General features: G+C 27.0%; 4 protein-coding genes across 5 annotated transcripts; 3 read left to right on the top strand and 1 right to left on the bottom strand.

Moving 5' to 3' along the window:
- The first annotated feature begins 875 nt into the window (after positions 1-875).
- Positions 876-1,586, top strand: LOC111641508 (C-reactive protein 1.4-like). The gene has a single exon (XM_023387680.1). It carries the CDS (start codon positions 876-878, stop codon positions 1,584-1,586), a length of 711 nt encoding a protein of 236 aa, XP_023243448.1.
- Positions 1,587-3,976: 2,390 nt separating this feature from the next.
- Positions 3,977-4,687, top strand: LOC111641507 (C-reactive protein 1.4-like). The gene has a single exon (XM_023387679.1). The coding sequence runs from the start codon at positions 3,977-3,979 to the stop codon at positions 4,685-4,687; it is 711 nt and encodes a 236-aa protein (XP_023243447.1).
- A 25-nt stretch (positions 4,688-4,712) lies between these two features.
- LOC111641512 lies at positions 4,713-20,743 on the top strand. 2 transcript variants are annotated; one of them, XR_002759419.1, is made up of 8 exons: positions 4,713-5,248; positions 5,310-5,441; positions 5,511-5,674; positions 5,833-5,973; positions 11,357-11,476; positions 16,356-16,563; positions 20,046-20,278; positions 20,534-20,743. XR_002759419.1 is itself a non-coding variant. In XM_023387684.1 (5 exons), exons 3-5 carry the CDS (start codon positions 5,602-5,604, stop codon positions 6,149-6,151), a joined length of 327 nt encoding a protein of 108 aa, XP_023243452.1. In that variant the 5' UTR covers positions 4,713-5,248; positions 5,310-5,441; positions 5,511-5,601; the 3' UTR covers positions 6,152-6,247. The 2 variants fall into 2 exon arrangements, 1 of the variants encoding a protein (XP_023243452.1); XM_023387684.1 differs by lacking the exons at positions 11,357-11,476; positions 16,356-16,563; positions 20,046-20,278; positions 20,534-20,743 and adding an exon at positions 6,039-6,247.
- Positions 17,530-18,288, bottom strand: LOC111641511 (protein atonal-like). Its single transcript, XM_023387683.1, has one exon. It carries the CDS (start codon positions 18,116-18,118, stop codon positions 17,666-17,668), a length of 453 nt encoding a protein of 150 aa, XP_023243451.1. The 5' UTR covers positions 18,119-18,288; the 3' UTR covers positions 17,530-17,665.
- Positions 20,744-22,101: the final 1,358 nt, after the last annotated feature.

The raw sequence follows: 22,101 nt of genomic DNA, 5'->3' as shown, positions 1-22,101 counted from the left end.
CAGAGCTGACAGGTAAAATGTCGCTAACCTCGGAGCCACATTTTAAAATGGCGGGGACTGATACTAAATAATTTTTATCTTTATTATTTTTTAAGCTTATATAATCCTAAATAAAAAAAAATATTAAAATATTAAAAAATGTATATAGAATTATATTTTATAATGATATGAAATTTAATACTTGTTATTTTATTTTATTATTATTTTTTATATATATATATAATAATAATTCCTTATTTTCTTCTGTTTAAAAATAATGATACACTAGAAACTCATTTAAATAAGCTTAAAAATTTAAAATTATTTTAAAACTTTTCTACAATTTTAATACAATTATAAATAGAAAAATAACAGGATTTAATAAGGAGAAAGTCTAATAATCTATTCATCTTCGTTAAAAATTCTGTTTAATGTATAAAGAAGATTTGTAAAATAATAATAATAATAATTATTAATGTTTTATTCAAAAGTGAATAGCTAAAAGTATAAAGAATTGTTAAATTATTTTTCAAATATGTATACTAACTGGCAAATATTCAAAATAAAAATTGATTAGTATCCTCATCATGAAACAACTTTATGATAATTTGTTAGAGATTTTTATTCATGACATTTATTTAAATTTTTATACAGAAGAGATGTAGATTCAAGGACAAGATAAGAGAAAATAAAAGTAGATTGTTGGATATTTAAATACATTTAAATATTTTATAAAACTTAGTAACAAAATAGTCGAAGAGATATCTATGGTAATTAATTAATATCTATTTTAAGAATTTCTTAAGCAATTCCTCGAACGAAAACTGTATCGACACGTATCAAATATCAGATATAAGTGTAAACATCGATTTGCTTTAAACTTATATAGCTTAACAATGTGTACCATTAAGTTTCTTCTGTATGTATCTGTAATTGTAAAGTTTGATTCTATACTTAGTTTAAATATCAAGGCTCATTTTCCAACTTCAAAAGATCCTTTATATCCACGAATTCAGATGACTGAATCACTTCCAAATTTAAAAGAATTGACCGTCTGTACTTGGTTAAAACCTTACGTATTGGATGACTTGGATACTGTTTTATCTTACGCAACATTAAGCAGTCACAACCAGCTTTTAATCGCTTTAAGAACTAAGTTAAATATTACGAAAATTGAATTTCATATTGTAAAATTTGTAAACACCGTTACTTGTTCTCACGTAATTTGGAAAATTGGAAAATGGTATCATTTGTGTGTAAGTGTATTCACTCCTAGTGGAAGTGTTGAGTTTTATCTTAATGGGATTTTATGCAGAAAATTCGAAAATATTATCGAATTTAAAAATAAAGAAATTCCTACTGGTGGAATATTAATTATTGGACAAGAACAAGACGGTTTAAATTCAAAATTCGATAATAAACAATCTTGGTACGGTGATATCGCAGATCTTCACATCTGGAATGAGAAATTAAACGAAGAACAGATTCGAGAAGCAGGAATTTGTAAAGGAAAACGTAAACAAGGTAACGTCTTCTCTTGGATGAAAACAAAAATATCTGTTTTAGATAATGTCATTTTTTCAGAAACAGAACTTTGTAATCCTTAAAACACTTTCCGAAATTAAAAATGTATGTTATTGTGTACTTTTTATTATATCGAATTTAAGTTGAAAATAGCCAAAATAACACTAAAAAAACATTAAAAAAAAATATTTACCTATTTATTTCATTTAATTCATTATTATTTGGTGAAAATTCAACTATTTTATAGTTTCTTTTAGGATTAATTGGACCATCATTACTTGCTTTCCTTTTTGAACCACTTTTTTTTAAGTCACATTTGACTTCTTTACTAGGAGACGTTTTTATAACAACATCCAATTGAAATTTATTTATTTTCTTATTTCTTTTTAAAACTGATTTTTGCTGCTTCCACGTATTTGTAAGTTTCTCCATTCTTTAACTAATTTAATTCAAATTAAATTAATTTTATGTAAATAAATAAAATATATATTTTAATATAAAGGATTGTAAAAATAATATTAATTTTATTAACATTTAATTCTATAGAGCAATCTATTATAAACTTGACAACACAAATATAGTTCACTTACCATATAATTTATGTATCTGCATATGAATGATGATAAATCAACTCAAAATATATTTTTTCATTCATTATTTATACATTTCATCATGACTCAGTCTTTATAAAATNGTCGACCCCCCTATAACACTGTTAATTTTTCCGTTTTATATGAATTCCATGTTGTACGAGTCACTTAGATTTTACAAATACACAGCCCGGCACACATATTTGTAAAATCTAAGTGACTCGTACAACATGAAATTCATATAAAACGGAAAAATCAACAGTGTTATGGGGGGTCGACTGTACACTAGTTTTGGTAGAACGGTAGCGCTAAATCGAAGTGTAATTATATAATTTTATCATTTTTATGTATTAAATATTTACAAAAATATAATTACGACGATTACACGAAAGAAAAATAGTTAAATTATGAAAATAATATGATAATTAGAATTATAAATAATATATTTTATATCTAAAACATTTCTCGTATATCATACAACTATACATATTTAACAATGGTAGCTCATTTATCATTAATTATAAATATTCAAAAGGTTTATTATAATAATATAGAATAATAAAAAGATCGAAAATACAAAAAAAAAAATAAATCGAAAAATAATAAAATATATTTTAAATTAAATAATTAATATTCTAAACGAGAAAGGCCAAAGATAGAAAGGAGTCGTTATCGTATTTGCATAAATATTTAATACTAAATATTTATGATTCTGTTAAAGAGTATAAATTTAAAATATTTAATCTTATTTTTGCATTTTTTTTAAATTATAATATTCGAGTTTTTATCATATAAAATTCATGTAATTTTTTTTTTTTTTAATTTTAAGTAGAATTGAAGTCCCTTAAACAAGAATTATATAAGATCTAAACACAATTTTGAGTTTGTAAATCGATTATTTGATTATAATAACGTTGTTTACGATGTAAAATCGTAAATTTAATAAGGTTTATCTACGAGAAATACCTGTTTATAAGGCGCTTTACGAGGTTAACGTTATTTAGAAGATCGCTATATCGAAGTTTAACTTTATATGTATATATTAAACACGTATCAATAAGATACTTAAGAAAATAAAAATATTGCAATTATTTTTATAATTAAAAAGATACATATTAACATGCAAATAACAACGTATAGAATATATATTATGTAAATGCTGACTCTTCCAATTTGAACATCAATATGCTTCTCCATATCACAGAGCAATAAATTTTAAGATATTTATTCTGTTCTCCTTCTATTGCTTACATAAGTAACAATTAAATTAATATAAAATTAATATTGAAAGATACAAGGTTACGAATAGCATGAATATTTAATTACAAAAGTATTTTATTAAATATTTGGAAAAATAATTCAGAAAATAAAATGTTTCTTCTAATAATTTACATATTTTTAACATGCGATCATTGTTATCGATTAGTAAATTAATGAGTTTAAGAAATGTATTCAGTAGTTCAATAAAATTATTTAATTATACTTCACTCTTGACGAGATTACTAATTAGTCATTAATTAATTTATATTAAAAGTATATATTTAAATACAATTAATATAGTTTCAGATTAATTAATAAACTATTAATTAGTACTGAATCGAATTTTTCCACTTAAGCATCATCAGATATGGACAATAATGACACAACTATTAATTAAAATTATAGATTTTAAAAGCATTTATGCCAATAATTGTATTTAATTTCTATATATTTTAGAAGTTATTATTTGATTTAATTCATTTACAATAATAATCTAAAAATAAAATTAATTAATCAATGTTACTGTTTTAACGACACTTCTTCAATTATTATTTCGCAATGACTACTTTCAAAAACTATAAAATGACAGCGATCATCTTAACTTATACTAAATGCTTACAATAATGCAGCCTTTCAAGTACACTCTGTGGATTGTTTTACTTATAAAGTTCGATGTTATAACCAGTCTACACGTTAAAGCTCACTTTACTCCTTCTGATGGATCTTCTTTCCCACGAATTCGGATGGCCGAATTACTTACGAATCTGGAAGAATTAACGTTTTGTTCTTGGATTAAACCTTATTTTTTAAGTGATTTAAATTGTTTACTATCTTACGCAACGGTTTCCAACGATAACCAGCTTATCATTTCTTTAATAACGAAAGAAAATAATACAAAAATCGAAGTTAATTATGCAGGATCTATTTTACAAGTTCCTTGCTCTCATATCACTTGGAAAAATGGAGAATGGTATCATTTATGCTTGAATTTATTTTGTGTTAATGGAGCAATAGCATTTTATGTTAATGGAATTCATTGCGCGGAATGTAAAAGTCACGCTGATTTTGCTAAGAAATTAATCCCTTCTGGTGGTCAATTAGTAATTGGACAAGAACAGGATGGTGTAGATTCAAAGTACGATCCTAATCAAGGTTGGTATGGTGACATTGCTGATGTTCACATATGGAACGAAAGATTGACTCATAAACAAATACAAGAAGCGGGAAGATGCAATGGAGGACGAAAGGAAGGTAACGTTTTTGCTTGGATGAAAACGAAAATATTTGCAACAGATAATGTATTATTTTCCGAAACAGAAGTTTGTAATCCTTAATTATGTATATATAATTATATATTCTTGTTATTATTGCAGTGAAACTGTCCATAAATGATGTCCACATTAGAAGGAGAAGGGGATTATAACAAGTGGGACAAAGTCAGACAGGGGAGAGAGTTGGAGTTGAACTTCAATGGATTTCCGTTTTATTTCATTAAATTTTATACAGTTTATATATTTTATTATTCCTAAAGTTAGTAAAGATTTTGAGGGGGATTGAGCTTTGTTGAAGGTCTGAATAGGGGAGGGAGAATAAAAATTTAAAGAAAAATGCGGACGTAATTTATGGACAGCCCCTAATATACCGTACAATGCTTAAGAAAAAATGAAATATCAAAAGTTACTAATATTATTTGTATATTGTAATTCATTACAAATAAAATGATTTAAAATACTGTACAAGTTGAAAATTTATTTAAAAAAAATGCACTAACAATTATGAATAAAGCTAACAATAATTTCCGTAAACAATTAAAATATTATTTGTGATTTTTCTTTAACAATATGGCTTTGAAGGATGCTTTAAAATATTTGGAAGAGAGAGGTCACGTGATCGTAGTAAGAACATCGATACTAGTCTATTTTTCTACATTATTTTAATGACTAATTTATATTTCAGCACGAAGATTTTTATCGTCCAAATACTTCATCAGATTCTAGCTTTAATCCAACTTTTCAGCAGAGATTTCGTGCTGGTGAACTTCCTGTAAATCTTATTCCATACAGATCAGACGGTACTTTGCATTGGGTGGTGAGTGCAGTAAAATCTATCTTACCATGAAAATAGCATTATTTAAAATCATAAATTTCTTTATCTTAGACACCTTTAGAAAAGTTGGACACATTTTATTTTCTACCAATATTTTTCGACGGTTTAAAAGAGGTTCAGTCGCCATTCGATATAATTGCCAATGTTGCAAATGCTAACCGAAGCTGGAAAAAATGGAAATATTCCATTAGAAAATATCATGAATCCTTTATGCTGTCAGTAATTAAAGATATTTATGTAACAAACTAAATATAAATTAATAATATAGTAGCGATAGTTATTCATAGATGGCTGTACTGTTAACTCAATGCTGTATTTCTGTCGCAGAATTTAAAAAAAAAAAAAAAAAATGTTTCTTAATATTTATTTAAAGGTGGTCTATCCAGTAAAAATTGGGACGTTGTAATTAAATCTCTAATTGCTCTTCAGCATCTTTACAGCATCACGACTCTCTCCTTATATCCATTTTATCCACGATTCTTTCCAATTTTGTTACAACTGAAACGAAAATTAGGTAAATTTTACTCATTTATTCTTTAAAAGTTTACTTTAAAAATGATATATTTATATTAATTTAAGATGTTGAGCTTCGAAAGGAATGTACTGAATGCTTCAATCTTAAAAGAAAACTAGAAATAGAATATATTTTACATCGAACAATTGATATTCTGTACGGAAAACCTGGAGGATAAATAAGAAATGTTTCAAAGTTTGCATAAAAATTTAACAAGTTAAAAATACGTTACTGGAAAGTTAAAATATTCTACGAAAAAAAATTTCATATATAAAAAAAGAAAAAACTATATTTAAAATTTTAATTATTTCTAAAAACTTATTTAAGCTTTTAATATATTATTATTATTATTTGTAATTTAAATTATGTTGTTGTCGTTTTTAATTTTATAAAATTTTATTTGTTTTTTTTTTTTTTTTAATCCCTCCTCCTTTTGTTTAACTAATTGAATTTCTCTCAGATCAGTAAAATATTTAAACGAAGTAAAAACGTATTCCTTGATTAAATTCTTTCTCTTAACTAATCTAAAACTTAAATTCTTATATATAATTCTATGTTATTTCAGTGTATTTTTCTTTATACATCTGAGAATTTCTCTTTCTTTTTCCGCTTGATTTCAACTTCTAATACAAGAATCTCAATTCCCAAAAGCTGTTTTTCGGTCAACTGCTTTTATCCTTTTATTCTCGATTGTTTTCTATCCTTCTTTGCCATCATTGGACATCATCAATTCTTTAATGTCTCAATTACACTATTTACTAGTAAATTATTATTATTTTTTTTTTCTTGTACATTTATAAATATAATAAAAAAGGTTAATGACACTAAATAAAGTATCTAATTCACTTTCAATTGCTTATTTAGCCAACTAATAAACTTCTTATCAGATATATTGGAAGAGATATTTATTTGAACCTTTAACAGCCCATGGGTCAGCCTTAAGCTAACAATTTCATAGAAAAAATTTATAAGTAAGCTATTGAAGAGGGAAATTTTATAGAATACAATCTTGTTAGAGTATCTTTCAAAATTTGCTATCAGTAGATAGGTATAAATTTATTTTGAATTTTTTTTATAACATGAAATATAAGATGCCGGATATTAGGACGAAAGGAAGGTAACGTTTTTGCTTGGATGAAAANTTATATTTTAGAGGCGGATATTTCAACATCCATCATTTTGTCACCTTTACTGACAAAAATTTCTTCTTCCTTTCAAATGGGTGTTACTTTATTAAAAAAAAAATATACAGTATATATAAAAATAAAAAAAATTATAGTAAAGTTTATTACCTTAAAAGGTTATTCAACTTCAGAAGCTATTTATTTTGCTTCTGTAATTTTAGCAGGAGAAAAAAAAAAACATACTGTATATTGGTGTAATCAAAGACTAGTGTAATTTTCCAAGACGAAGACAACATATATTTGTATATTGATAGAATATATACCTTTCATAGATTTAAAAACAAAATGTGAAGGCCTATATAATTTTTTTTTTTTACATTATTTGGTAAAATAATTACATAAAGATAATTATAAAATGCTTCATTTTCATAAGCAGAAATGATGTTTAACTACTGTTTAAGTAGGTAAAAGAATTAAAGGTAGACATTAGGTAGTTGTATATTCATAAAACACTTAAGAAATTTTTGAGTTACTGATTTCTAGGAATGTCTTGTTGTCCTCAAACCAAACTTTTTAGTTTGTTGGTGAAGTCAGGGAAATTATTAATATTTTGTTTACTAAGCATAAGTGTATTTTTTACGAGACGTAACAATTAACACAGAAGCGTGAGAATTCTTTTTTCCAAGACAAGACTTCCTGCTTATCAGCTTCAATTTTCTAATCGCTTCACCCAAGATGCGAACTTGTTACAAACCTATTATTAACAGGGATGTCTAGACTCCGTCCAACTACTTCGATATATGACAGATGGTCATTCCAACAACGGGTAATATTTTGGGTAAGGAAGGCATTGACGTAAGCTTTATAAGCTCCTGTGGGCAGTTTGAAGAAATCGTTGCTTCGGGCGTTTACCTGTCAACGTGCTAATCATCTGCTGCAATGTGTTGCGAATTTTTTTTTTTTTTTTTCTAACCTTGCGCTTCTGTATTTTGAAAATTGTTAATCCGTAACTTCCTGTTTAGAGAGGGTTTTTCACACGTTTAAACTTTGCTACGTATCTATTAATTATAAAGCAATTACACTACTCCAACGGTCCTGGTGAACCTCGATGATGAACGGTGTTCGAACGCATCAAATAGGAAGTAGGTTAAATAATTACTTTCTAGCATGTATAAGCGGTCGATCAGTACTACGTCAATGATGTGCCTGCCACTGAACACAATCATCAGTGCAGCATCTAATATTCAGGATTCCATAATGAATCATCATCTGGAATAATCGAAATTGCTTAGTTAGTAATTAACTAGTGCAATACATGACAGAGCACTGTGCTTTATGGTGATTACAAAGGGAGTAATTGTACATTATGTTAATTATTACATCTACAATAATACTGTTATTTAATAGTTCTACTTACAATTGTATTCTATGCTAATAATTATATTTTCATTGTAATTTATTGTTTAGTAATCCTTCGAATTAATTATTCTACTGTAACTATAAACATTTCGGTAATTATGTAACTTAATTTTAAAATAAAACTATTATTATTTTATATTAGCTATAATAATAAGTCTGTTACATGATGTTAATATAGTATTTATTGGATTGCAATACAGCTCTAAATTAATAAACACATTTGCGTAATATCACTGAGAGTTTTCACTTTAAATTTTATTCAAATTAATAATAAAAAAATGTATATTTAAAGCTGCTTAATAGATAGAAAAAATGTATCCATTATATTTACAATAATACATTATCGTGCTAGATATACACATATTTTAAAACATCAGAAAATTTTCAAGAAATTCAAGTAAACATGTAAATACAGTAAACCTTAATTTTCCCACATAAATTTTCCCCAAAACCGCTTGCTAAGACCTCCCTCAAAACCACAAATTATTGTGTGCTCCAACCTCCTCCTGGTTACTATTCTTTGAACTTCGTGGGTGTCATACCCGGGGCCTTACTACGTAATATTGCGCAACTGAGTAAATCTGTTAATCGAAGACACCTGGAGAGCCATATTCTATAAGTTCCATCATCATCCGTCAACAGGCATCGAACAATTCTTATAAGATCTTTGATCGTTATTGACATGGCAGTAACGTTCCGGTTCATTCTTCCGAGGGAGGAATATTCAAAGAACATAAAGAATTCATTAAAAGTATTTCGACAATTTAGTGACATTATAAAATGTTATATTCTTTCTATCTTTGTTTCTTATCGGCCTTCATAAGTTTCTTCCGAACTTCACAATGAAATTATTTTTACCGAATTGCAGGAACTAAGCAGGTCAAATAGTTTCTTAATTGATGTTTAAAATAAACTTGACAACATAATTTGACAGGAAACGACAAATTAGTGGGTGGAAGAACCACTAAACTCATCGAAGCGGTAAATGTTTCTTGCTATCCCAAACAATAACGAAACGTTTTGTTCATAAAGACCCTTAAACTATTTCAAATCTGTTCCTTTCAATGTCTTCAGGCAAAAATTATTAATTTTGTCCTTATTCACGATTGCTATTTTGTCCATCAAGAGGCGTGATCCTTGATTATGGACGCTTTTCCAATCATCACGTTTCCGTGACAAGTGGTTGAAGTGTCGATTGAAAGCTAATTTTGTTCTTTGACATGCTCTAGAATCTATTTCTGAAGCTTCTTTTTCTTTAAATCAACATTTTTCTTCTTTAATATTTTATTATATTAATATCTTTAAAAAAAAAGAAATCTAAAATAGAGAAACTGATATTCTAAAGTTAATACATTATATTTCTTCTTATCGATTTTCTTTACAATTCAATTAATAAACTAAACAATTATTCATTGACAGAAATGATTCGTAAGTGTCGAGAGAAATTAAAAGATCGTTTTCAATGATAACAATTAATTAATAAATAATGTATTAGTTATCAATATTTGATCTTCAATTGGCAGAGTTTCTAAAATTTTAAAAATCATCTAAGCACGTTTTTTTTATAAATTGTTTTATGCATATAAACAAAAAATATAAATCGAACAATCTTATGTATTATTATAATTTCGATAGAAGTGTCGACGACAATTCCTTGACATCCTTTTCTCCTTGATAAAGAGATAACAAATTTAAATGGTAAATGTTCTAAGTCATAATAATAAAATGTAATATATTTTTATTTAATTAATGATGTCATTGAAATCTTCTTATTGTTAAATAAAAAAAAAATAATCTAATTTACATTATTATTCTTATACAATTGTTTATCAAGTAGTGTCGGTATCATTGTAACTCCACGTTATTTAGCTACTGATAGCAATGATTTGCAGTAGGTTCTCAGCAGGAGTATGAGCTAAATGCGATTTGGTGACATTGTCCTTTTGTACTTCACACTTCTGATGGATGATCTGTGACAAATTGAAACTTCCCATCTAGCAATTCTGGTTTTTATTGCCTCAAAAACATTCGAGAGAAGACAGTGAGAGAAAAGAGAATAGCAATTCTAAATGTGAAGATAGTCTTATAAATCCAGTTTTAATGGCCTAAACTAGTTTAGCTTCTATTATTATCAAATTGAACAGGTTTTTTTTTTTTTATTTTTATAACCCAAAAATAAGTTAAACTCAGATAAGAACCAATATCGAATCGTTCATTATATTTATATATAATTGTAATAACGATACATTTCTATTATAAATCATATATAATATAAGAAATAATTGACGATTTTAAAACTGTATACAAGGAAATATACGTTAATAAATTTTTATATTTCTTATATTTATTTAAATTGCGTGTTTATAGTAATATTAATTTAAATACATATATTCTTATAATTTTATCAATTAAATAAGTAGCCTAAAGAACAGCTGTTAACTTTATATGTATCTAAAAAAAAAGCTTTAATATATAGTACAGTACATTAATATTCATTATGAAATATTGACATGTTATACAGTCGCGTGCCATTAACAAAGGAATGATTTTCACGGTTGATTTGTTATATAATATCAACAGATTCATCACACTATTAAGAAGAAAAAAAAACTATATTTTCTGTTCTATTTTCTATTTAAATGCTTATCTATCGATGAAAAAAAAAAAAATAAATTTTCCCTTTTAAATATCATTTTTTTAATAAATTATTAATTATATTTTAATCTAAAATAAATAAATATATAGGATTTAGGATTTTTTTTCTAAATTTAGGTCATTAAAAAATAAATTTCGATAAAGAAGATAAATTTTTTGGCTTATTTCCAATTGTTTTCTAACAGATGGTAACATGATGCAAGAACTAGTCGCCTTTGATGATATATACAGTACTGCTACTGTAATATTCCAGGAAATTTTTAAATGAAAATTAAAATTTCCGTTAAATTACTGCAGGTGGTAAAGTAAATTTCTTTTCTTTTCTTTTTTTTAAACTGATATATATATAAATTTTTAAACGAATAAGTGCATTAAAAGGGGGTAAAAAAAAAGTGACTATCGTAATGAAATCTTTTTTTTTCTTGTTTTATCCAAATGACAAGTTCTAGACTTAAATTTATTATATGATAGAGGAAGAGAGAGAGATAAGAGTCCCATATATATGACTTATTAATATTATTTTATGGCCATTTATTTAAAAAAATGTCTATTTTTGAAAACAAAAATGTTTAAGGTTATCTAAATTCTATAAGATTTCATCTCTGTGACGTCGGAATATTAATAAAACAGAAGAATATCGAATGTTTCAATGATAAGACAAGTAGTGTTGTTGCCTTGGGTTCTTATTTATATTCTGAAAAGACTTTCTACGAAATTTTTTCCTATATAAAGGTTAAAAAGACATTTTTATAATATTTAATATTAATATATTTATATATATATTTTTTTTTATAATTTAAAAGGGGGATAAGTGGTATTGATCTTTGCTCCAAGTGTAATTGTCGTTTACAGATAGAATTACTAAACAGGATACAGAAGGATACACTATTTTTTTTTTTGGATGTTCTTCCGGCTAAATTTCATTAAAATTCTATCGGATGAAATAATAGCGAAAATCCATATTCTCGAGTAGATACTTTTACAAAAGAAGTGAAATAATAGTCTCATGCTGTCCAGTCGTGTTAAGCCTAACAACAGTAGGTAGATGGACATATTTGGCCCTGGGGCAGCGGAGGAGAGAGAGAGATGGTTTCAGTGTACTGGGAGAACAAATTGGCTCTGGAAATTTTAATGGCTTGTTCCGATTAAAACCGGCTTTGACGATTACAGGGATCCTGTCAGGTGGAAGTTTTCAATCAGTACATAAGACCACCTTTGCTGTGATCACAGACAGTATCTTATCTTATAAAACGTTTTCTAATAATTTTATTTCTTTAATTCTAATCTTTTTAATTAAAATTCGAATTCAATATTTATACAATATACTTTACATAAAGGTAAAGAATATGAGATTTTTTTTTACTGTTAAATTGATCCAATTCGATCCACATCTTTATTTTAAACGTCCAATTTAATATTAAAATAAGTTTTTTTACAACTTAAATTTCACTTTTATAGTTAATTTTCGTGAATTTTTAATGCAAAAGATTCTTCAATTATTAATTTTTTTTTAAATCTATGATTTAATTTTTCAAGTTTATTATTAAATTTTTCTACGAAATTTTATTCGGGATTTTTTCTTCACTTGATTATTTCGTGTAAATTTAATTTTTCTTCTTCTTCTTCTTCTTTTTTTACTTAATATTTTATACTAAAAAATAAAAATCACACTTTAAAGTTTTTAAAATTTGATTTTCTCTGAAATTTTAATATTATTTATTTCGAGTAATGTAATTTGTATAGTATAATTCTATCAAGTTCTTCTTCTAGTAAATCAATGATTTATAGTGTCAGTTTAGATAGATTAAAAACATAGAAATTTCTGTTGTTTTTATAGAATAATATACAAATTAAATCCATATATATATATTAAAAAAAATAGATGTATCATAATGTTAAAATAAGTATCAATAGAAATATAGGATAATAAAAGTCAGCTTTAGGGTGAAACTCAGCTAAGTGACTGGGGGTATTATTTAGGGGGAGGATTTACAGATCCCCTCTCTCAAATAACCACACGGAGGCGTCAAAAGTCTCCTCTATAATTACGATCTCCTATTTACGCATGCTCAAAAATACTTTGAAGTGATAACAATCGAAGTATACAATAGAAAAAAATATATATTTTTTAAAAATTTTTAATTCGCTGGTGGTCTTGGAAATTGTTTAAAGTCAACCCCTAACCCTTCCTTATGTATATATATAGGCCTATATTATAATTTCCTTTAGTTAATCTAGACTAATTCTTTTAAGTTAAACACTGAAGAATGTAGGAAAATAAATATATCTATCGGATATTCCGGTCTTCTATTTTGTCCAATGTCGCCATTGACAAATTGCAGTATAAGTTAAAGCTTGATTTATGCCTTGTCCAATCGCTTCCATCATAAAAGACAAGTTGAGTAATGTGAAATTTAATTGAGCAAATTTTTTTTTTCTGTATCTCTATCCTACTTTAGAATTATATTGATAATAATTTTTATCCTATAAATCATAATATTAAATATTTGACCTATATATTAAATAAATAATTATATTAATATAAATTGATTTTATTTTTATCGATATTCTTATGATAATTAGATATGTACAAAATGATTCCTTTGTAAGGTTTGTATGTATTTTTTAAGGGGTATTTATCAAATTATTTTGTGATGGAATTTACAATAGTTCCATTAGAATGCTACACTTAACTTTTATTCGCATTAACGATACGTGACAAGGTTTAAAAATCAAACTTTAAAAAGGTAGAACTACGTATTCTGGCTTCAAAATTGGTCTGGATATAAATCGAATTGATGGTATTTTTATAAATTTAACCGGTTTTTCCGTGTTATTTTTTTATGGATTTTTTTATATTTTTTTTTTTTTTGATGAGACCATTGCGTGCACCTATTGAATCACGTGATTGCACCCAGTGATCGACATTTTAATTACCTAGAATCGAGAGGGAAGATGAATCGCTCCAAAGGGAAATCACCTGGTGTGAAGGTGTCTCAAAGATAATCTCATAAATTGCAAGATCTGTAAGATTTATCTTAAAAAAAATAATAATAATCGAATTTTGATCGGATTTAATAAAGATAATTATGAAGATTTTCTTTATTGATCAATAAGAATTTTAATTTTTTTTTTTTTAACACAGTAAAGGTTATTTCTATCTCTGTTAGACCACCCAAAATTCTTGGGACGCGTGGCCTGCCTTCCAAATTGATGGGTAGAAATAATTTCCTTGGACAGAAATTAGTATTACTCTATGCTACCAGGTAGCTAAATGGTCCAAGACAGTAGTTGTAAAGTCGGCAAAAGAGACATCAAGTTAAAGGGAACCAAGAAGGGGTTGTCGGCAACTTGTACTTGATTATAGAGAAACCGGATGAAGGTCGATAATTATCGGTTGTGAATCCTGAGCATTAAGTAACTCTGCTATAATTTCTTGCATCCATGTTATATTTTACTCATTTTTAATGAAAATTCATAAATAATTCTTATGCAGTACGTTAAAAAAAAAAGTAGTCTTTAAACCCAGATCATAAACAACCGATATTGAATATATATATATATATATATATTGTCGTTTACAGATAGAATTACTAAACAGGATACAGAAGGATACACTATTTTTTTTTTTGGATGTTCTTCCGGCTAAATTTCATTAAAATTCTATCGGATGAAATAATAGCGAAAATCCATATTCTCGAGTAGATACTTTTACAAAAGAAGTGAAATAATAGTCTCATGCTGTCCAGTCGTGTTAAGCCTAACAACAGTAGGTAGATGGACATATTTGGCCCTGGGGCAGCGGAGGAGAGAGAGAGATGGTTTCAGTGTACTGGGAGAACAAATTGGCTCTGGAAATTTTAATGGCTTGTTCCGATTAAAACCGGCTTTGACGATTACAGGGATCCTGTCAGGTGGAAGTTTTCAATCAGTACATAAGACCACCTTTGCTGTGATCACAGACAGTATCTTATCTTATAAAACGTTTTCTAATAATTTTATTTCTTTAATTCTAATCTTTTTAATTAAAATTCGAATTCAATATTTATACAATATACTTTACATAAAGGTAAAGAATATGAGATTTTTTTTTACTGTTAAATTGATCCAATTCGATCCACATCTTTATTTTAAACGTCCAATTTAATATTAAAATAAGTTTTTTTACNATATATATATATATATATATATATATATATATAGCCTATTAATTAATTCAAAAACATACGATAAACAACCAGAAAATTATTTCTTTCGATAACTTCCTTATTCGATACGGCATTTTTATTTCCAGATGGAATGTTTAATTTATATTGATAAAGGGAAATATAAATATATATTTAGCTTTCGGCATTTTAATGTTATTAACACGATAAAGTTTGTTAATAATCAGAAGGTTTTAGAGTAAAACATTTATGAAAAGTAAGCGCCCTAGCATAGATTTCATCGAGGCGGAAAGTTGGGAGGTTGGTTGCTGGTTATCGCTTGTCCTGATCTTAATCAAACGACATAATCCGAATAAAACGCTGATGATAGAAGTTAGGGCCAAAGTAGTTGTCGTTGAGTCAATAATTCATCCTAATTTAGTTCGCAGCTGCGCTATTAGTCTACTAGATAATCAACTATAGTGAATTTTACTATCCGTTAACGTTCGTTAATTTTATAACTTTACGAATTAATCACATATAAATCGAATTATAAATTCAACTCTTAATATAGGCCTATATATTTTTTAAATTAAAGTCGTTACGTCTTTAATACGATTTAATACGATTTAATTCAATGCGATCATTTAATAATAAATCACAAGTTTAAATTTAATGCGAAAAAACTTGTAAGAAAACTTGCTCCTAATTTGTAATTTAACATTAAAGGAAGAAAGAGAATATATTTAAAAAACTTGCAATGTGTTCATTAATTGTAATATATCCGGAGAGTTAAAAAAAACACGTTCTAAAACTGCAATTAATACAAAAACTTGAAATATAAAGCAAAGAACATTGTTACGTAAAACAAAAAGTTGTTCAGAACACGATCGTCGATGTAAATTACAAGGAAATTTGTCATCATAATTTATAAGATTTTAAATTAAATTGTACGTAAATTCATTTATTCGTATTAATATATATATATATATATATTTCATTGCATGACTAATTAGTCGATGCTTTCTACTGTTATCAGTACAGAATCATGAACTGGAGTACGTCATGTTGTATGAGGTAGTACAACAGCTCGGGGGTAAGAGTTAGACCTGGAGGAATATCGTCTGATACGCCCGGATGGATCAGACGAAGTGACGGCGTCTGGTTGACCACAGTCCGGTCATGGTCCAGCAACCTTCTACCAGCTGTCTGTTTGCTAATTCGAACAGTTCGCTTAGCAGAAACACGTGAGTTCAAATTCATTCAGTCTGAAGTTTCACTTTCCACTAGCTTCAAACCGAATGATAGATCACCTTTCTTTCATGCCATAAAAGACTTTCTCTGTTCAATGATCTCACAGAATTTTCATTTTAAAAGGGCTTCGTCAAACGTAATCGTTTCATTTTTCAAACGATTAAATCATATTAATTGAAATTAATAATAATAAAATTATATGTAATTATAGTAATGAATTGTGCACATTGTTAATAAAAATTGTGTAAAATTTTCCTTTGAAAAATATGAAAAATAATTATATTGTCTAAAAGGCAAAAGGGGAGGAAGTCAAGGGGACAAGGACCAACTCTACACTGGTCTAATTATTTAATGACAGACCACAAACAAATTAGGTAGGCCGCATAGTGACCCTTATATTTTCAACTTCGAGGAAAAAAAAAAAAAAAATTTCGTCCACGTAGGTCCCATCTTTAATATAATTAAAATTATTAATATTCTTATTTGTTTCCATTATTACATACGCGCCTACTTATGACGATAACGATATTTTTAATTATTAAAAAAATATCAAACCCTAAAAATTAAAAATTGTCCTTAATTTATAAAATTTTATTAATAAAAAAAATCAATTTATAAATTTTATTTTAAAATATTTATATGTTTTTTACTTTTACTATAGATAAATTACGTAAGAGTAAAATAAAAAAAATAGACCCAAAAATACCTATAAATATATATAAAAAAATTAACATTTATTTCATGGCACATTTTAATTTTCTCCTGCAGAAATATCGAGCCGCTCGTTATACTATATACAAGGATAAAAATATACAATCTGAGCAAAGAATCTCTCAGTATGAGCAAAATAAACAAACATTCCGGAATAAGAGATCTTTCGTAATGTTCGTAAAATAGTCCTTAAGTTCGGAGATCAACTTTATGAGCAAAATATTCTTCAAAACTGGCATTTTGTTGAGCATTCCAATTTGTGCGCAGATCCACCAAGTTTAAATTTACAAGGTCTATCTAACTATGTTTAAGGTATTACTGACCTTTTTTTAATTAATGATAATGACGTATCGATAAAAGGAACATAATCAATGCTGTTATGAACTAATCTCTGTCCAATAATTCACTAAGAGCAGTTATATAACTCTGGGCCATCTGTAGGGTTTCGTATTTAGACAGCTTCCTGTCGTTAGTGAGCGACGGTACAACTTCCCTTAAACGATCGAAAGCAACATTTAGACTGAGCATCCTTCTTCTTTCTCTTGCATTAGCTGCGAGTCTGCGTTTCTTCGCTATTATTGCCGAAGGTCTGTTCCTGACTTGTTTACCTGTATGAGTAGTCTCGCTGTCAGAAAGGCTCCGAGTTACGCACCTTTGATTCTCCTGCCTATCTAGATCCACTACATCCTTGGAATTAACGGGAGTAAAGTAACAACTTATAGGACTACTCGGACATGGTTCACTCAATGGACTTGGTACCTGATAACCCGGAGAATCTCCTCCTGGATAATGCGAAAGAAGCGTAAAGGAAGCCGCAAAACTTGCTGGTTCCTCCATTGGAGTTCAAAAAAAAAACGAGGTCACTCCGGCATCAGAAACTATACTCGCCACACCTTTAACAGTACAATTCGGCCCTGACGTGCTGTTATATAGCCCTGTCGCAGATGACCGCCGGACTAGTAGTGGAACCAATGGCTGTATTTTGCCTCAGGGTTTCGTGGCTCGGTCCCAATGGTGAGTGTGGAACTTCGCGTGACTTTTTACTTGCTACTGGGATATAATAAATTTGAGCCGAGAAATATTCCAATTTGATATATCAAAATAAAAAATGTTGAGCTATTATGCAATATTCATTCGTAGATAGGTCCATCACATGACTTTTCGAAGGAGCCAACCATTTATTTTATTTTTTTTTCAGACCTTCAAAAACATTCATAAATCTCAATCACATCTGATTTCTACTTTAATTACAATATTAATAAAAATAATCATATAAAATTTAATTTCATAACTATTCAAACTGCATACATTCCCTAACTAATTTCATATTCATTTCTTACATATAATAATATCTTTATTCTTTAAAAACAATATTAAAAATACTACTCTTACACTTAAAAAAAAAATTAATAATAATAGACCTAAATCATAAATATTTTACACATTATTTAATTATTATAATATATAATTATTTTATTATAAACTTTATAAAATATCTTATTTAATAGATAGAAATATATAATTTACTCTTTTAATTATTAAATTTTTAATTAATTAAATAATATAAAATTACCTTTCGATTAATGTATCTTTAGGGCGAAAATTAGTTCAATAGATAGTAGATAGATGGCAGTGAGTCTCTACCCCCGGTAGATTTTTCTTCAGTAAAAATTGACCTCCTATCAATGCAAATTTAATACTTAAATATGTTAATTCATGTAAATTAATTAGGTTTATATTTAATAGCTTTTTAAATCTTCCATTAACATAATCTACAATTAAATAATTATTTAGTAATTCAGTAATTGATTTTTTTTCTTTTTAATATTATTACAATTATGAATTTTATTATTTTTTTTCGGAATTTGACAATATCCATGTTCTTCTAATGGGAAAAAGTAAATCATATTAGAGACGATTTTATCAAAGAAATTGCATAAATTATCTATGGAATATTATAGCAAGTCAGGCCAACTTTACTGACTGCAATGTTGTCGAAGGACACGCCGTAGGCGCCAGATAGATTTAGGTGACGGCAAATAATTTGAAAATTGGGATAGCTCTCCACTGTCAACAGACATCCAAACATCTGTTCCCGCCGTGAGATAACTGAGATGCAGCCTGTTATATATATATAAAAAACAATATTAAGAAACGAAAAACTCAACAGTTAATTAACTTTCAATTTTTTTAAGCTTTCATTTTTCCTCTTCTCTAAATTTTATTGACATTTATTTTCATATTCTACTCTTAAAATTTCTTTGAAAATGTTTTGTTTCTTCACACGTTAAGTAGTTAAAAATATATAGGCTAAGTACAGTATATCTTTAGATAAAATACTTTTAGTAAAAGAATATATATATACATAAGTAGTACAATTTGTCATTGTTACTTTAATTGCGGTGTATGCTAATTTCATACAACCTATTTTTGAATAAAATAGGTATAATGAAACGAGTTTAGTTCGGTAAAATGAAAGTGTAGTCCTATTTACATATCACTTCACGTATGCCCTTGAACAATTAAATTTGGATTTTTTTTTTCCTCCTTTAAAGAAATTTTAATCGCCTTTCTAAATCCCCTTTAATTTATTAATAAGAAAACAGGTTTAATTATGTTAATTATGTTTTACAAAGAATGTAGATTATATTTTATTACAGTGTTATATTATTTTTTTATTTAATAATAGAAAATATTTATTTCATATATTATGTATTTAATTATAAATTTCTGATTTTAGTGGGTCTCATTTACTCTCTTTTAGGAAATGAAAATTGAGTTTGATGGTAGTACAGGAAGCGGGTTTGGTTGCATTGTATATGTGAAGGAGGAATGGGTGTCCAGTCGGGATAGATCTTATCTCTATGATCTATGCGACCGACCACACTACCTGTGTTGCATGTCAATTGGCCTGCATCATGGCCTCATCTTCACCTTATAATCTGACAAGGATTTATGATGCAGATCGAAAAGAACAGTATCACAGGTTGAATAAATGTGAGATTGTACTAAATTTGAAACTATCTAACGATAGTAATATCTACCTTTTTTTTTTTTAATCTAAAACATCTCTTTAATTTGTTAAGTAATTAGATAGTTAATAAATAATAATTTGAATAATATTCTGAATAAATTAAAAGTTAAATAGGAATTAAATTAAATTTAAAAAGATACAATAGACAAGACACTTAAGCTTGTTTCGTATAGAAAGAAAATTACATTACGTGCATTGCATTGTAATTTCTTACCTAGGGCTTATAATAATAATAGAATGCTTTATATAAAATAAAAAAAGAATGAAAGTTTGAGAAAATGGCCACGCTTTGTGAATTACATTAACAATTTTTATGAACAAGATAAAGATCTCATCAACACATCTACAAAAGATGTTTAACTTCGGATCTTCGCAGTTATTTATGTTACATTTTTTATGGTAAACAATATATATTAAATTTTATATATACTGTTCGCTAGAAATAAGTATTTTTAAGCTGTTAAAACATTTGTTTGTATCTTTTTATTGAATTAATGATAAGCTTAGGCGAAAAAACAAATAAATTATTTATCTGAGATAATGTTAAATTCTTTACTTTATTTTTTAACGGTAAATCTTTATCAGCGTTAATATTGTTATCACAAAATTCAATGTACTTAGTGAAGTTATTAAGGAAATTGACTTTTTTCCAGTTTTTCTTGTTATTTCTCCATATGTCGAAAAGAAACCCTTAAGGCTTATCTTGACCAAAACACCCTTTATTATCGAAATTATAACAGTGAAGTCCTGTTAGGTGACAGTTATATATATATTTTTTTTTATGTGAAAAGTTGACGGTATTTAGTTGAAAAAACATGACAATATAAGATGAAACTGTCAAATTCACAAAATTAAATTTTTTATAACATTACAAATCACTATATCATTGCATTATTTCTAATATTAGGCTCTTCTGACATCTATATTATAGGATATCAATTGAATCAGACGTTTAAAGTTAGACAATGGATTTCACCTTCTTTTTTGAAATGTTTTTAGTCTTTTTTTTATAACATTTAAAGATTGGTTCTGTGCTATTTTACGTGGAAAAAACGTAAAGTTATGATGTTCATTATATAAAATTATTACTTTTATCTATTAATTTATTTAAAGCCAATAGATATACAATCTTACTGATAGTTTGATATTAATTTAAAGATTAAACAATGAATTTTCGACACTCAATACATCACTAATCCATCATATAAGACTAGTTTCTTATCAGTTATCAAACTCGTCTACAGGATTATTAATTCAGGTTAAATTGATAAAATACTTCATTGTATAATTAAATTTAAATTACGTATTAAATTGTACTATAATTTGTTATATTATCTCCTACTTTATTTAATAATCTTTCCTTACTTAATTCTTATCACGTTAAATAATAGGTTACTGTTCTATTCGTAGATAAAAATTCTCTATTAATTTATCGATTTTAAAATTAATATATGTAAAATTAATATAACTTTTATGTAACTTAATTAATATTAAGAAAATAACCCCTTACAGAAGCCAATAAAACTGTGCATATTCCTATAGAAAATATAAGTATGTGAACTATTTTAATTACTATAAACATTTAATCTGAATTCACAACTATATCTAAAAAATAAACAGGAAAATTTCTTCTCCAACAAAATGAATTAGTATTATATACTTTCCTACTGCTGTACTGCATTCATTTTCCATTGTAGGTATTTATACTGTACTTTTAAACTTAAATAAACGTCGGCCATTTTTAATCCAATATCCCGCATACTCTAACAGTGCGTATACCTCCTGT

This window comes from Centruroides sculpturatus, unplaced genomic scaffold, assembly GCF_000671375.1.
Source record: "Centruroides sculpturatus isolate CEXI.00-Female unplaced genomic scaffold, Cexi_2.0 scaffold1493, whole genome shotgun sequence".
In the NCBI taxonomy this organism is placed as follows: Eukaryota; Metazoa; Arthropoda; class Arachnida; order Scorpiones; family Buthidae; genus Centruroides; species Centruroides sculpturatus.
This window is presented reverse-complemented; position numbering and strand designations above follow the sequence as displayed.

Excerpts from the sequence above, each read along its gene's own strand:
- LOC111641511 (XM_023387683.1), bottom strand. The coding sequence starts at position 18,118 with ATGGAGGAACCAGCAAGTTTTGCGGCTTCCTTTACGCTTCTTTCGCAT.
- LOC111641507 (XM_023387679.1), top strand. The coding sequence starts at position 3,977 with ATGCAGCCTTTCAAGTACACTCTGTGGATTGTTTTACTTATAAAGTTC.
- LOC111641508 (XM_023387680.1), top strand. The coding sequence starts at position 876 with ATGTGTACCATTAAGTTTCTTCTGTATGTATCTGTAATTGTAAAGTTT.
- LOC111641512 (XM_023387684.1), top strand. The coding sequence starts at position 5,602 with ATGTTGCAAATGCTAACCGAAGCTGGAAAAAATGGAAATATTCCATTA. Across the intron at positions 5,675-5,832 it reads TATCATGAATCCTTTATGCT|GTGGTCTATCCAGTAAAAAT; the intron begins GTCAGTAATTAA and ends ATTTATTTAAAG. Across the intron at positions 5,974-6,038 it reads ACAACTGAAACGAAAATTAG|ATGTTGAGCTTCGAAAGGAA; the intron begins GTAAATTTTACT and ends TATTAATTTAAG.